We start from the raw sequence: 16,846 nt of genomic DNA on the forward strand, positions 1-16,846 counted from the left end.
GCTGTGGTAACTAGTGGAAACCACCAAAATGGTAACAAAATGGAAACTTGTACTACAGAATTCCTCGGAACTGTTTTTTTATTTTAAGGAATGTTCTGTTGATCCAAATGTAGCCATGTTCTTAGAAACAGTGCAGTATCCTTTGCAACAAAGAAATACGTGTAAATGTTCTTACAACCAAAACCAATAACATGGATATCAGGCAATGCTTGCCCAGAAAAATGTAACATGGGGCGGCAGTATATTAGCTATGATTTCAAATTGTATTAGTTACATGCGCCGAATACAGGTGTAGACCGTACAGTTTAATGCTTACTTACGAGCCCCTAACCAACAATGTAGTTTAATAAAATTGTTTAAAAAAAAAATACGAATAAGCAAAGGTAACAAACCCTCGACAACTACTGTGATTATTATTATTTGACCATGCTGGTCAAACATTTGAACATTATGAACATTTGAACATGTTCTGTTATAATCTCCACCAGGCACAGCCAGAAGAGGACTGGCCACCCCTCATAGCCTGGTTCCTCTCTAGGTTTCTTCCTAGGTTCTGGCGTTTCTAGGAAATTTTTCCTAGCCACCGTGCTTCTACACCTGCATTGCTTGCCGTTTGGGGTTTCAGGCTGGGTTTCTGTACAGCACTTTGTGACATCAGCTGATGTAAGAAGGGCTTTATAAATACATTTGATTTGATTAACGAGCAGCAGTAAAATAACAATTATATATAAATAGTCTCACTGAATATCGGTAGTGTCAATGTGCAGTGGCACCGGTTAGTTGAGGCAATATGTACATGTAGATAAGAGTAGCAGCGGGAGGGGGCAGTGCAAATAGTCTGGGTAGCCGTTTGATTAGACGGTCAGGAGTTTTATGGTTGGGGGTACAAGCCGTTTAGAAGCCTCAGACCAAGACTTGGCGCTCCGGTACCGCTTGCCGTGCAGTAGCAGAGAGGAAAGTCTATGACTAGTGTGGCTGGAGTCGATTTAGTAGTGTTTCAAATGCAGTTCTAAAATGGACACAGAATTATCTACACATTTTATTTTTCACAATACTGTGGTCATTAAACTGACACCTAGGACAAAAAGGCACCATTACATCTTTTGTTAGCGAGAAAGTAACATTTAAAATTTGCAATTTTATAAAAAGGTTTATTGGAAAATTCTGCACTTTGTAAAAACATGTGCAAGCAACTTCTAATACTACATATCAAAAAACAATTCTAAAAATATACAATTTTAGAAAATATACATTTCCAGTTTATGCAAATTGTAAAATTTGAGGTATTACTAACATCTGCAGCCACTGGCATTCATTTGCAATATTGGAGAAGAACAAGCAAAAATATAAAACTGAGCAAAATTTCAATTCTGGGTCTTAAATATTTCCTGTTGAACCACCAGAGAAAAAAGTTTAACAGAGCTAGGTGTTTAAGTGTTCTATAGCCCTGCCTTGAATCAAAAGCATTTTGTGGGACACCTAAACAGGAATTGTGCACAACAGTACAAAGGTTACGCATGACATCTTTGGGCTTGTTCAGAAACAGTGTGCTTCGACAGCAGTTAAAGGATTAAGGTGACATACATTTTACAATTAAAAGGGATAATTATGACAAATTGCAACAAAAATCAATAATTTTATAGATTAATGAAAGGTATAGATTTCTGGTGAGTAAATCTGCTCCCCTCAAATTGAAATCAAATGTTCACTAACTCCATCAGATTACACATGGGAAAAGAAATGTTAAAAAACTTTTGTAAAGAGTACACACAAAACAACGAGTACGTTTGTTACTGAAATGACCCTCACATCCACCATGAAGTAATTTCTATAAAACGTTTAAAAAAAATAACTTGGGGGCGATGGGGGTTCCAATATCAAATCCATACCGACACAATAAATTGTTTAAATGGGGTCGCTAACAGATTTATCAGTTGTGCTTCGCTTAAGAAATACATGAGTTACGGACAGTTCTATTGGACATCAAACTTAGAATATAAAATACATTCAATAAGGGAGTGTTTCCTAAATATAAGTGTATACAATTGATTAACATGTCCATCTGCTCTAACAAAAGATTCCGCAAAGTATACACATCATAGTCATCTTAAAACCACATGTGCTTGAAGGAATTAGACTTGTGTATTAATTTTGGCAGTTCAAGTTAAAATGCATTGTTAACAGAATAACATTAAGGTTACAGATACATTTGATCAAGGCAGTTTAATTACATCAACTACAGTTAATGACAAATAGGACCAGAGAAGAGGGGGTGGCATTTCGCCAAACAGACAGTGTTACATTTGTAAAATATATTAGGAAAAGTAATTATTTTTGTCTTTACTGAAATGCTTAACTTCCCTCATAGTTCATGTTGTCTCCATGCTGGTCAAGCATGTGGAACAAGTTATCACCGTCCACTGCTGTATCCTGGGAAGAACTGGTTGAGAATGGCTTGGAGGGGATTGTTGACAGTCATTGGGTTGTTTTTCCCCAGATCGTGCCTACATGCCGGGCATGAGTACACCTCTGCCTTGAAAGACCGCTGAAGGCATTCCTATAAAAAGGAAAAGTGCAACTTTCAATCTCTTGTCTATTTTTCTTGCTCTCAAAATGGACAGAAAGGCAAAATGTCAAGGCTAGCAAAGAAGATCAACTTACCCTGCAGACATTGTGTTGGCACTCGGTGGTGATAGGTTGAAAGACCACTTCCTGGCAGCATATACATGAGAAGACTTCCTCAACTTTGTTCAGGAATTTCTGGAAAAGCAAAAGTAAACTGTTAAGTACCTAGTATCCAAAGCCATGGTGAGGAGAATGACATGGAAAAGGAGAAGCTGCAAAACCAAGTCATTTTACACATCCTAATGCTTTCTATCAGCCCTTCAATGGACATAACGTAAAGACAATGCTCAGTACACCACCAGTGATGATGACAATCAAAAGATCCAGCATTAACATCAATGCTTGCCTGGTTAAAAAGCTTCAGATGGTCATATCAAAAGTGATTGGCTTTGCATTAGTCTCACTGAGAAAAAATAACATCCAATCTGGATAAGTAAAGGGTAAATAAATTAATTCCAATGGTGTGAAATCTGACGAGAACTTTCTTACCGGGCCAAGGGCCAGAGACTCCATGGCTTCACCCCACAGCTTCCTGTTGGACTCGTCACCCTTGATCCAAGCCTTCTGTTCTTTGGTCAGTTTATAAGCCTCAACTTTCATCTTCTTGGGAGTTCCCTTGGCTGGTGACAACTTCTCTTCAGCTACAAAATAGGTTAGGAGAGGTACATTTACATTTAAGTCATTTAGCAGACGCTCTTATCCAGAGCGACTTACAAATTGGTGCATTCACCTTATGATATCCAGTGGAACAACCACTTTACAATAGTGCATCTAACTCTTTTAAGGGGGGGGGGGGTTAGAAGGATTACTCAGGTAGCACATGGACACAGAAGGTTGGGAGAAAAGAGATGGACACCCATTTAGAACTTACTCCACGGTCAATACCACTCATGATTGTAAAAGTGAGAATAGTGTTCATTAACCATTTGCACCTGTATTCTGTTGGAAATCTGAATGCTACCAATGTATTTTGTGTGGCTAAAGCTAATTCTGCAGCTACTTTGAAGAAGTACCCACCATTACACTGAGACTTTCTCTTCCGCTTCCCTTTGGTGGGTGTTTCAGTCACCTCATTTTCCTTCTCCTTGTTCTCCTTTTCCTTCTCCTTGGCAGCCTGGGCCTCCAGATAGCCCTCAGGATACTACAAAATATTAAAAGGATGTAGACTCATCAAAACGAGTTATAGAAAGGCATAGAGTGCCTGAGCTGCAGTTAACAGGATAATCCGTGCCTCTACCTGCATTGTGAGTCCCAGTTTCTTGATGCGTTCCTTGCCATCCCGGGTCCATGGCGCTGGCTCGTAGTCGTTTCGTTTGAGCAGGTACCTCCAGACCAGGAAGCCGGACTTGCCCTTCTCTGGCCAGTATTTCACCACCTGGAAGAGATGAGGGAATTGTTGAGTCAACATGGAACCACAGGACAAGACAAAGGAAGCAGGCTTGTGAATTGCTAAGGGTGTAACAATACACAGTATTTTCATATTGAAATTTATTTCAGAATCAACATCCCCATTTCACGCCTGGGCATTCCCACCTTGTAGATACCGTCGTATCTGTTGCCGTCTTCGGGGCTGAACTTGCTATGCTTGCGGCCCTTGGAGCTGCGCACCACCCTGACCGGCTTGCCTGCCTTCCAGTCTTTGGCCTCAGCCCCGTCCTTCTCGTTCACCGACGCGTTGCAGTTCAGAGCCAGAGCTCTGGGTCACACAGGCAAATGAGGATTGGGTCATTCAAATGATAAACAAATTGTGGATGGCAGTGAATAATCCATGCCAATACTTTACAGACAGTTTAAACAGCAAATAAGATGTCCTACTTGAATAATTTTGAATTATACTGAATACAATAAAAGGTGAATTGTTAGAACAGGTCATGATTGTTAAAAACAGTCAACCTAAAGCTCAAGAGGCATAGACATAAAAAGCAAATAAGCCCAAGCGTCCACCCATTTCAACCTCATTCAAGCCACTATCACACACGTAGCGTTAATAGTGGCATGGGGAAAGTTGTGCTGGTCTGATGAATACATGTAGGAGAAGAGGTAACAAGAACACACTTCACTGTAGCACAGATATGGAGACCAGGGGAGGTATACCAGCACCAGTGGGTGTTCTCTGTGCAGACTTACCTGTTCATATTGGTGAGCTTCTGATCACACGACTGTTCAGCTGTCCTCTTGTTGCCAGACAGGTCTCGTCCTCCTGAGCCGGTGTAGGTGAACTCGTTGCCATTATCCTGGGAACCAATTGAAAACCAGAATTTGCACAGTGACTTCTCATGCTTAAGGTGTTCACAACATTCCGTTACATCTAGTCAGACTTAATCTTCCATTTACTTTTTAACTATGTACATTATGGGCACATGTAGTAAAGGAAAAATATGGAAGAGAGCTTATGTACCTGGTCGTCTTCATAACCCCCTGCCAGCACTAGGGAGTAAGATCCATCGTTGCTCCTCCCGTGGATCCCAGCTACATGTGGCCTGTGACAACCAGACTCACTCACCTGTACACAGTGTTTAATGTCAGAGAACAACCTACCAGGACCGACAGCCATTACAACAAACACTAAGGGGTTCATTCAATCAAATCCACCCACAAGACTCCTTTTGACATCGTCAAATTAAAATGACAATGTTTTTGGGTATATTATACAAAAATAATAATACTGCAGTTATGACTTTCCTCTTCAGCCTGTTGCAAACAGAAGTGACTCACCTGGACCCTGAACTTCCAAATACTTCCAACGGGGACGCCAGGTACTGGGCCGTAGTGGTTTGAGGGCACGATAGTGCACTGCTTGCTGCGGCCGACACAAGCCATGCCCTGATAGGAGAAGATGTCGTGTAAAAACACTTGGGTATACACAGTTTACTAAACTAACAACAAAAAGCTCAGAAGGGTAACTGGGTGTATGATGTCTCAGGACCCATCATTATACCTCTGCTATTTCACTAAGAGGTAGATCCACCCATTAACATTCCTCAATGCGCTTACCTTTCCCCAGTCTCTCTGGCTGGTTGAGCTAGCGGACGCCATCTTGGATTTCTTCTTGCTGTCCTTGAGTTTCTCTCCTGCTAAGACCACTTCACTGGCATCGTTGCGGCACTCGGGACAATACCTAGATAAATACAGAGGTTAAAGCAAGCAGGGAACAGGACATCCAAAATAAATGCAGTATAAAGCCACTGCATGGCTCGTGTAGTGTTAATATGGGCATGTGGAACGTTGTTCTGGTCTGCTGAATACATGTAGGAGAGAAGACAACTCCCCCAATGCAGAGGTAACAGACCACACTTCACTGTAGCACAAATATGAGACCAGGGGGAGCAACACTAGCACCCGTGGGTGTTCTCTGTGCAGAGACTTTTTTCTTCAAGTAATTTGGACAGTACAGCTCACGGTAGAAAGAAACTAATGAATAATACTCAATTCAAATTGGCCAAATAAACAGCTTGAAATCACATCAAACTCCATTTAGAAACATGCTTCAAGTGCATGACTAAGACAGTCACATAAGCAGCTCTAGAAGGGGGTACTGGCCAGACAAACAGACTGCCAGCACAGACATCAGTACTGTAGCATACTTACCAGTCGTCATCGTCGGGGAGGCTGGTCAGCGGGGGGTTAAGGCAGTAGATGTGGAAGGCCATGTCACACTCGTCACACAGCAGCTGCTTGTCAGGGTCCTGCTTCACACCGCACATGTGGCAGTTGCACCAGCGGCAGTTCTTTTTGAGGTCATCTTTGCAGTGTTTGCACTCGGGTCCGTTTGACCCTGGAGTAAAAACAGGAGCGAAGACAATGTCAGCCCTTTGACTGTGTAAACATTAAGATGAGTACTGTAAACACTTCAGTAGGAGATGCATGTGTGTACTGGGAATATTTAAGATGAATAAAGTTCATATTAAGTTAAGAGTAATTCACACAATGCTTAGCATATCCACACGTTTTCCCTTTCTGCAACACACATGATTTCCAGTGTTCTGTTTGTGACACTGATGCGTGTTGGTTGATGGTCACGACACTTGATACTGAATGTTATGGGTTGTTCTCATATCATTTGATAGTGATTGACGTCAGCTACTGAAGGCACAAGGACACACTGAATATTATAGTATTGATGACATTATGAACAATGTGATTCTGTAGCAGCTGGCAAAATCACAGTCTAATGTTTGTACTTCGTACAAGCCTCTCAGGCTGATGTTTAGAGAACATTTGATACCGTCTGATTAGACCAGGGCTCTCCAACCCTGTTCCTGGAGTTACCCTCCTGTAGGTTTTTGCTCCAACCCCAGTTGTAACTAACATGATTCAGCTTATAAACCAGGTAATTATTATAAATCAGGTTGGCTTGATAATGGTTGGAGTGAAAACCTACAGGACTGTAGCTCTCCAGGAACAGGGTTAGAGAGCCCTGTATTAGACTATAAAAGTCCTTCTCCAAGAGGCCAGTGAGATATTTTCTATGCTTCTGAAGGCATTTCCCTAAATTCTAGTATTAAACTGGGTTCTTCTTTTCGACTGCTCTCCTTTTTTAGTTTGCCTGAAAATTCCAGTTACAACCAGTGTTTTGGATGAATCCACACAAGCAAACTAAATATGCTCAGGCAGCACTTTGTAAAAAACTATAAGAAGATATTGATTTGTGTAGCCATCATAACTAAAAATGAATCTTGTGCTGGATCGCGAAATATGTCAAGATTAATCCCAGTCTCTATGGTAACAATAGTATGTGTATGTCGTTTTCTAACATCTGCCTCCAACGTTGAACTAAAACCTGATTTCAGCCTGCAGAACATTTGCAACTCTGCATGTGCTTTACATGCACCCTCATCCTTCATGAAAACCGGGCTGATAAATGCACGGACCCTACACGAGAACAGACTAAACACGTAGGCCGTTTGTGACAAAATAGAAACTACTGCGCTGTCTGCATCTGTGTATTGAGTGCAAGTCAATTATTTACATCAGTGTATAAAATGTGTTGATACTTCAATTTGCATTGATATTAGTGAGAGTATGAGTAATGGAAGGGATAGCTGCTGTTTTACGGGCTCCTAACCAACTGCTGTATTGTTTCCCCCCCCCGCATTGTTCATAACTTATTTTGTACCTAATGTTGCTGCTACCATCTCTTATGATCAAAAAGAGCTTCTAATATCAGAACAGCGATTACTCACCTCGAACAGGAAAAATATATTTTTATTTAACGAGTGAGACGCAAAGGCTGTACTGCTTTCGTGACCAGGCCCAAATCCACATCATTCGCGTGAAGATGGAGAAAAAGGGGTCCGTGGTGCCTTGTGAGAATTCAGAGACTAATGGGTAAACCTCGACTACCGTCTCTACTTTTGGCCAACTTGCAATCATTGGGAAAAAAACAGAACAATCTACAATTAAGACTATCCTACCAACGAGACAAACTAATATCTTATCTTTCACTGAGTCGTGGCTGAACGACGACACGGATAATACAGTTGGCTAATAATATACAGTTTTCCATGCATCAGCAGGACAGACCAGCTACGTCTGGTAAGACGAGGGGCGGGGGTGTGTGTCTATTTGTCAATAACAGCTGGTGTGCCATGTCTAATATTAAAGAAGCCTCAAGGTATTGCTCGCCAAAGGTAGAGTACCTCATGATAAGTTGCAGACAACACTATCGACCAAGAGAGTTCTCATATTATTCGTAGCCGTCTATTTACCACCACAAACCGATGCTAGCACTAAGACTGCACTCAACAAGTTGTATGAGGCCATAAGCAAACAAAAATAAAATTATCATCCAGAAGCAGCGCTCCTAGTGGCTGGGGACTTTAATGCAGGCAAACTTAAATCCTTTTTACCTCATTGCTACCTGCAAGTCACATGTGCAACCAGGGAAAAGAAAATCCTAGACCACCTTCACTCTAAACACAGAGACGCATACAAGCTCTCCATCACACTCCATTTGGCAAACCGGAGCATAATTCTATCCGCCCGATTCCTGCTTACAAGCAAAGACTAAAGCAGGAAGTACCAGTGACTCGCTCAATACAGAAGCGGTCAGATGATGCGGATGCTACACTACAGGACCATTTTGCTAGCACATACTGGAATATGTTACGGGATTCATCCAATGACTTTGAAGAGTATACCACCTCAGTCACCGGCTTCATCAATGAATACGGCGACGACGACGTCCCAACAGTGACCGTACGTACATATTCCAACCAGAAGCCATGGGTTACAGGGAACATCCGCACCGAGCTAAAGGCTAGAGCTGCCGCTTTCAAGGAGCATGACACTAATCCAGAACTAGATGACCCATAAAACAGGCAAAGTGTCAATACAGGACTAAGATTGAATCCTTCAACACCGGCTCTGATGCTTGTTGGATGTGGCAAGGCTTGCAAACTATTACAGATTACAAAGGGAAACCCAGCCACGAGCTGCCCATTGACGCAAGCCTACCAGACGAGCTAAATGCCTTTTATGCTTGTTTGAGGCAAGCAACACTGAAGCATACATGAGCACCAGCTGTTCTGGATGACTGTGATAACAGTCTCGGTAGCCGATGTGAGCAAGACCGTCAACATTCAAAGCCGCGGGGCCATATGGATTACCAGGACGTGTACTCAAAGCATGCGCAGACCAACTGGCAAGTGTCTTCACTGACATTTTCCACCTCTCCTTGTCCAAGTCTAATACCAACATGTTTCAAGCAGACCACAATAGTCCCTGTGCCCAAGAAGGAGAAGTTAACCTGCCTAATTGACTAGCGCCCCATAGCACTCACATCAGTAGCCATGAAGTGCTTTGAAAGGCTGGACATGGCTCACAACACCATCATTACAGAAACCGGAGATCCACATACCACCCCAACAGATAACAATCTCCCTTTCCCACCTGGACAAAAGGAATAACTATGTGAGAATGCTGTTCATTGACTACAGCTCAGCATTCAACACCACAGTGCATACAAAGCTCATGACTAAGCTAAGGACCCTGGGACTAAACACCTCCCTCTGCAACTGGATCCTGGACTTCCTGACAGGCCTCCCCCAGGTGGTAAGGATAGGCAGCAACACATCCGCCACGTTGATCCTCAACACAGGGGCCCCCCAGGGGTGTGTACTTAATCCCCTCCTGTACTCCCTGTTCACCCACGACTGCGTTGCCAAACAACTCCAACACCACCATTAAGTTTGCTGACGACAACAGTGGTAAGCCTGATCACAGACAACGACGAGTCAGCCTACAGGGAGGAGGTCAGAGACCTGGTCGTGTGGTGCAAGGACAACAACCTCTCCCTCAATGTGAGCAAGACAAAGTAGATGATCGTGGACAACAGGAAAAGGAGCCGACATCACCCTTTCCCCCTCAGGAGAGTGAAAAGATTTGGCATGGGTCACCAGATTCTCAAAAAGATCTACAGCTGCACCATTGAGCGCATCCTGACCAGTTGCATCACCGCCTGGTATGACAACTGCTCAGCATCCAACCGTAACACCAGGTCCTCTACTCCGACAATTAATCCATACATAAAAGTCATCCAAATTGTTTCTAGTCATCTCTCCTCCTTCCAGGCTTCTTTTTCTTGGACTTTATATGGCAACTAACTTTCATAATAAGGTGCATTACCACAACCGACCTCAGTTAATCTTCAATCACCCACGTGGGTATATGTTCCTAAAAACCAATGAGAAGATGGGAGAGGCAGGACTTGCAGTGCATTCTATGTCACAAATAGAATCAACTCCTATTTTAGCGCCTGGCAGCACAGACGCTCGTTGGCGCGCGCGAGCAGTGTGGGTGCAATGATTGAAAACGTGTGTAAATGTATTTCTCGCAGCGCGTCTGGTTTGTGCATGGTGTAAGGCGCTACAGAGGGCAGTGCGTACGGCTCAGTACATCACTGGTCCAATCTTCCTGCCATTCAGGACCTATATACTAGGGGGTGTCAGAAGAAGGCCCAAAAAATTGTCAAAGACTCCAGTCACCCAAGTCAGAATGTTCTCTCTGCTACCACACAGCAAGCGGAACCGGAGAGCCAAGTCTAGGACCAAAAGGCTCCTTAACAGCTTCTACCCCCAAGCCACAAGACTGCTGAACAATTAATCAAATGGTCACCCGGACTATTTACATTGACACTCCCCCTTAGATTTTGTACACTGCTACTACTTATTATCCATGCATAGTCACTTTACCCCTACCTACATGTACAAATTACCTCAACTAACCTATACCACCACACATTGACTCGGTACCAGTACCCCCTGTATATAGCCTCGTTATTGTGTTACTTTATAAATATAACTCTTGAACTGGATTCTTTTATTTAACTAGGCAAGTCAGTTAACAACAAATTCTTATTGACAAAGACAACGCTGGGCCAATTGTGCACCGCCCTATGGGACTCCCAATCACAGCCAGTTGTGATTCAGCCTGGAATCGAACCACGGTCTGTAGTGATGCCTCCAGCACTGAGATGCAGTGCCTTAGACCGCTGCATAATAACTATCCTACTGTGTACGTGGATTCAGTCAGATTCTGGTGCAAAACATTTGGCACAGTAGCAAAACAGAAACAAACTATTGGACAAATCCAGGTAGGTCCATTAAAGGGGCGGCAGGTAGCCTAGTGGGTTACTGGCCCAACGCGCTAACCGAAAGGTTGCTAGATCGAATCCCCGAGCTGACAAGGTAAAAATCTGTCCTTCTGCCCCTGAACAAGGCAGTTAACCCACTGTTCCTAGGCCGTCACTGTAAATATTTATTTGCTCTTAACTGACTTGCCTAGTTAAATAAATAAAAATATATAGTTTTGTTGCGTTTGCTTTCTAGTGAAGACACCCGATGAAATCCAGCTAAACAGCTCCAACTTACTTTTCAATGGACTGTCAGATCCCACTCCAGATCCATCCAATGCTCCAGGCTCCTCGATTTTGTAAATTTCAGTCAAGAACATGATCCTACAGTCGTTCAGGGAGTCACCGGCATCCCTGAAATAAAACACAAGCTCTTAGGATACCTGTCATGGTACTACTGTGCAAACAAAATGCCAATGGAAAACTATGGCATCAACATAATAAAAAAGTGCAATCTATACCGTGTAGATAATATATAACAAGTAATCAATAGAAACACACTATTGAATTATTCTATGAGAGACAATGTACTCTCTTTTTGCTTATTAAAGCAGAGATGAACTGGACCAATTATTACCCGAGCAGTATTTTGGTGTAGATCTCATGCAGGGTGCGTGTCTCCCTCTTCCTCTGGATCTGGGCATCGTACCAGTAGCCGCGCTCCTTGGGTTCGTCGGGGTTGAAGTTGACCATGACCACCATGCCCACTTCTAGCTGGTGCCACTGGTAGACAGTGCGGGCACGCGGGCGCACATCCTTGGAATGCAGCGGCACCACACCATTCTCTGGGTAGCTAGAGAGACCACACAGAGGCAGTGTCAGTATTCAGCTCAGATGCACACGGCAGGTGCTTCCTACACAAATGGGGCTTTTGTAAGCTGATTGACATATCTGAAAGAACAGAAGCAGCTCAAAGTAGTGTTTGAATTCTGAGGGACTTGACTGCCGGGGGCACATTGGAGTAATACAAATCGTTAATTTCAAATGTTCCTCTGGTTTTTACACACTGGCAGGCAAAACAATGTGGCATGGTAATGTACAAATTATCAAGCACAAATATTTGTAATTCGTTTGCCAATTGTCGTGTTATGGAATTATATATATATTTTTGCATAGACTTATCAGGAAAGAAATGAATGTCGAAGCCCCACTAGGAACAAGGTGTTCTGCAACAGATACAGAAACCGAGTGGTACACTGTGGTATTGGCAGCATGTGGTCAAAAAGAAATGGGTGCATCCCAATAGTATCTTTTGTCCCCTGAAGCAGGGCTTGACATTAACTTTTTTAACCACTAGTCCTTTAAACGTGTCCAATTTTTTTTATACAACAAAGTCTGTAACACCTTTTTTACACCGTTGTATGACGCAAAGAAGCACTTACAAAATAAAATGCATTACTATATTTTTAGAGAATCAGACAAATGTAGGCTATACCCTCCCCATTAGCTTCTTTACATATTCAAGCATGTTTCAAAATACAGCAGTTTCACGTGAGATGGAAATATTTATTAGAAATTAAGAGATCTAAAGATGCATCAACTAGCATGGGTTACTGATATAACTAGGATTATGGCTTGCCTGCTGGACAACACAATAAAGTTGATTTGAAAACCACTAGAACATGTGGAAAATGCTGGTTTCAATGGCATATTAAAGTGTTTTTAAAATAATTCCCTCAACACTTTTAGTTGTATTTTGACTAGGCTACTTTGAAACAAGGTAAGACATGCTTTATAAAATGACAAAATTAAGTTGAAACAATTAAATCATTTCAAAATGCTGATCGCCTCCACGCAGGGTGATGTGCAACAGGCGCTGTCCATATAATCTGAACGAACCGTATGTCGACTGAATCAAGCCTTCAGACATTAATGTAAATTAACCTGCATTAGATTTGTGAAACATGACCTATTAGTGTAATTTAAAAAGTCTCATTAAAGTTAGACTCCATTTCCCAGCGCCTCCCTCACGTCTGCATTGGTTTTGACAATTTGCATATCACCTACAATTTGTCCCGTGGGCTTTATTTTTTATACATGTAGGCCTACATGAAAAACAGATTTGAATATTATTCCAATGTTGGCTCTCTGATCCAATTCTGATATAAGTAATTGTTTGATATTGTGCAATGATTAACTTGTTTTTTTATTTTAAAAATGTACTTGTCCATTTGTACTACTTAAATCTATCATGTCATCCAACAAATATATATATATTTTTTTTTAAATGTCCCAGACAAGAGTTAATGTCGAGGCCTGTGAAGTGTGCACTCGTTCACGTCACACAAAATCTAAAAGCATTAGATGGGTGAAGACCTGGGCTAGTGAGAGTATCACAATATTTCTTATACCAGTCATTTCCTTTAAAAATCAGTAAAGGGAAGTGAACAAGTGCACCTTTTGGGAGGAAGGAGAGATAATTGGGACATGGCCAATCTTTTCCCCCCCATTGGTCCACCTCTTTACTAAACGGCAATAAGTTCCACATGAACACATGTTTGTGGAGGGTAACAGTCACCAGTGAGGCATGACATATCCATCCGATCTTTAAATATAAAATACTTGATAAAATGCTCACTCTTCATATTTGACATGGTAGTGAATAACTTCCTCTTCGCTGGGTTTAGTGTCAGAGCCCTCCTCTCCAGATGTCTTTGTAACGTTCACAATTTGGGCCTCAAACCAGGCACCCATGTTCAAGTCTCTGGCATCAACAAACTCGTTAATCTGGGGGGGAAATTACACAAAGTCAATATTAAACAAATGTTTAACTTGTGTTTTGCAAACTTTAAATTAAGACTAGCTATTATATTCAACCCCAATTCAAGAACTCCAAAATATTAACGCAAATAACATTTTTGATTTTAAGTTAAAAGCATAATTTCACCCCATCAAATGATACCAGTTCAGCAAATACTAGGGCTTTTAGAGATCCGCCCTGTGTTTACCTTGTAACAGCCAAAGCCGGGGTCGACCAGGTCTGGAAAGTCGGTTTGGGTGGAGGTGCCAGCTGCCTGCACCTCGGCCTCCCCGTGGGTGGAGCTCTTGTCCGACTCACTCTGCGCCGAGCTACAGCCAGAGTCAGAGTCAGACAGCTCGGCCTCTTTGTCCTTGCTTTTGAGGACAGCAGCAGGGGGCGCGGCCTGTCTAACAAGCAGCTGCACTATGTCGTTCAAACCCACGTTGTAATCAAAGATTGTGTGGCCGTCCTCCATCTGGGACCAGAAACAGAACATATTCATACAGACATGATTACTAAGGACCCCAGCAACACGGTTGTAACTGAATTAAACAGAAAAGTATCCATCTTCCCCACCTGCTTTCCCCGGTAAAAAAGCCTCTGCTTCTCTGGGTCAACCTTAAAAAGTTCCAAGATCTTGAGGCGCAGCTCGTCCACCTTGGTAAGTTTGGACAGGGAGTCAATCCGGTGGGTCTCCTTGCCATCCATGGTGCGCACTTGAATCCACATTGCAGCTGCCCTGTGCAAAGGGGAGCCAAACTGTGGGTTAATGGCAGCATTGCACCATCTGAGCTTCAAAAGCAGCACCATTCAATGTTTCTCCCACTTTCCTTTGAGTATTACTGTGCCAACTATTGATCAAGTGGATCAAACATTCATTATTTACTTGAAGAAATACTTCCCCAAGTCCCATTCAATGACTGGGGGAACATTCAACAAACATGCCATGCTGATTTTAACAGTGCGGGAAACTGGGTGAGTAAGCCACTCCTACCCTTTTAAATGCAGCTATTGCGACCCCATCCTGGCGCGAAGGCAGCGCTCGTATCAAACAACGTGGCTTCGCTTCCTGACAATGTTCCAAGCGCACATATTTCCAAGCGCACATATTCTCGAAACTTGAATAGAATTGCTATGGTAGACAGTATGAAATATAATTCGTTTTATTTTACATTAGCTAGCGAAGCTTTGTGTTCAGCTGGGAGGAGGCTGGTTCTCTCGGGTCAGCTGGGATGAGCTACACTGTTGTGGCAGTAACTACTACTGTTACTATACTTGACCAGTTACTTAGACTTACAATTGTTGGCTGGTTAGCTTGCTACACAAACGAACCATTAAACAATATTGGGAAACAATTGACAAGCAGCTCGCTATTTCAATTGACTAACTAAATATCAGGTAATTTAATGTAATAATTAGCTAGCTATGATTCAAGAAAACGCGCTATTTTGTTTTCTCGGCTGGTGGACAAGTAACACTAACTAACATTAAATAAACAAGATCAGTAATATTCAGCCGTCGTAAACAAACATTTTTGCAATAGCTAACGTTAAGTAAGCATCTTAGTAAGTTAGAACTAACTAGCTAAGAAGTCATACTAACGTTGGTTAACAGCTAATGTAATGGGGGTAGCCATTGAAATGTTGAAACTAACTAGAGATAACGTTATCATCCACGATAGTAACAAATAGTACACTGATAGTAACGTTAATCGACATTGACAGCACAGCACACCACGTTACATTAGCCTAGCTAGCTAGTTAACGTTAGCTACAACATCAACTAATAGGTTGGAGTTGCTACAACTAGCTAACCAAAGGAAATATTATCGTTACATTGATGGCACTTACACATAGCTTGTGAGTTACCATGCAAACTGTCGAGTGAAATTATAATATTAATAATTCACTACCAAAAGTTAGCTGGTTGGAATGAGGCATTCACTGTACCAAGTTAGCTAGCAACTTATAAAAATCAAACTTGCCAAAGAAGAAACATTACGTTACCTGTTCTTTTCTTACAAATGCAAATAATTATATGACGTTTATTAAACCGTCAAACGTAATCCTATACTACTTCTTGATCAAATTCACAACTCTTCTGTAGACTGCTTTTAGAGGACTCAATCAATAAGACTCTTCAACAGTGAATGTCGCCGCCTTCTTTCCGCTATTGGCTATTACCATTCTGAATTTGTCTCTGATGGGCTGAAATTCCTGTCAATCAAAACTGTGACCGGAGCTTAGCCTCAGCCCGCGAAACTAGGGTCTCGCTGGCCTTCCCTCTTCCGAGAATTTGGCGCCAGATTGATTGTACCGTCAATTTACACAAACACAGAAACAGAACTGTGTTCTACAAACTTTTAGCACAACTTTATGCCTGCGAGATGACAGATCGACACCAAACATTAGATACATTTGACAAAAAATGCACAATGTGATTTCTTCAAACTGAAAAACGACTTTCTCATAGCAAACTTGATGGCCACAGCCATGTCCTGCCAGAGCGTGATGTTGTGCATCCAGTGTTCCTGTCTTGTTGTTCAGTTTGGCGGGAGAATATCATGCCAAGTGTGAACAAAGTAACATCAAACTCCGTTTTTGTTCACAGTTAACGGAAAACCTCCTGATGCCCTAAATAATGTTTTATATTCATGCGAGATCCAACCCAACACTAAAACGATGAATTCCTTGTTTTAAAGGACAGCACCCTGCTTCAAACGCCACTGTTCATCTTACCACAACAGCGTGATAGCGTTGGTTCTTCTATGGATTTTATATGGCATTTGGTAACTAACTTTAAGGTGCATTACCATCAACAACTGGACTGGAGTGTGGACCAAAGAGAGA

General features: G+C 42.2%; 1 protein-coding gene and 1 non-coding gene across 4 annotated transcripts; both read right to left on the reverse strand.

Moving 5' to 3' along the window:
* Window positions 1–1,130: 1,130 nt before the first annotated feature.
* Window positions 1,131–16,131, reverse strand: LOC139539490 (E3 ubiquitin-protein ligase UHRF1). Of its 3 annotated transcripts, XM_071342494.1 has the most exons (18): window positions 16,004–16,110; window positions 14,992–15,066; window positions 14,574–14,736; window positions 14,206–14,472; window positions 13,836–13,984; window positions 11,835–12,050; window positions 11,496–11,611; window positions 6,214–6,400; window positions 5,620–5,743; window positions 5,341–5,448; window positions 5,024–5,128; window positions 4,753–4,859; window positions 4,159–4,321; window positions 3,863–4,000; window positions 3,643–3,766; window positions 3,115–3,266; window positions 2,662–2,760; window positions 1,131–2,557 (listed from the first exon to the last, which is right to left on the reverse strand). In XM_071342494.1, exons 3-18 carry the CDS (start codon window positions 14,724–14,726, stop codon window positions 2,411–2,413), a joined length of 2,355 nt encoding a protein of 784 aa, XP_071198595.1. In that variant the 5' UTR covers window positions 14,727–14,736; window positions 14,992–15,066; window positions 16,004–16,110; the 3' UTR covers window positions 1,131–2,410. The 3 variants fall into 3 exon arrangements, with proteins under 3 accessions (XP_071198595.1, XP_071198596.1, XP_071198594.1); XM_071342495.1 differs by lacking the exon at window positions 14,992–15,066 and having other exon boundaries at window positions 14,574–14,731; window positions 16,004–16,131; XM_071342493.1 differs by lacking the exon at window positions 14,992–15,066 and having other exon boundaries at window positions 16,004–16,131.
* LOC139540580 (small nucleolar RNA SNORA22) lies at window positions 5,849–5,985 on the reverse strand. Its single transcript, XR_011668240.1, has one exon. It is a non-coding gene; the product is annotated as a small nucleolar RNA SNORA22 (small nucleolar RNA).
* Window positions 16,132–16,846: the final 715 nt, after the last annotated feature.

This window comes from Salvelinus alpinus, chromosome 15 (genome assembly GCF_045679555.1).
Source record: "Salvelinus alpinus chromosome 15, SLU_Salpinus.1, whole genome shotgun sequence".
NCBI classification, from domain to species: Eukaryota; Metazoa; Chordata; class Actinopteri; order Salmoniformes; family Salmonidae; genus Salvelinus; species Salvelinus alpinus.

What these genes read in the sequence shown, in the direction of transcription:
- LOC139539490 (XM_071342495.1), bottom strand. Translation starts at nt 14,726, where the DNA reads ATGTGGATTCAAGTGCGCACCATGGATGGCAAGGAGACCCACCGGATT. An exon ending in CCGGCTTTGGCTGTTACAAG is followed by an intron (nt 13,985 to 14,205) that starts GTAAACACAGGG and finishes TTTCCCCCCCAG; the next exon opens with ATTAACGAGTTTGTTGATGC. An exon ending in GATACGACGGTATCTACAAG is followed by an intron (nt 4,001 to 4,158) that starts GTGGGAATGCCC and finishes CATCTCTTCCAG; the next exon opens with GTGGTGAAATACTGGCCAGA.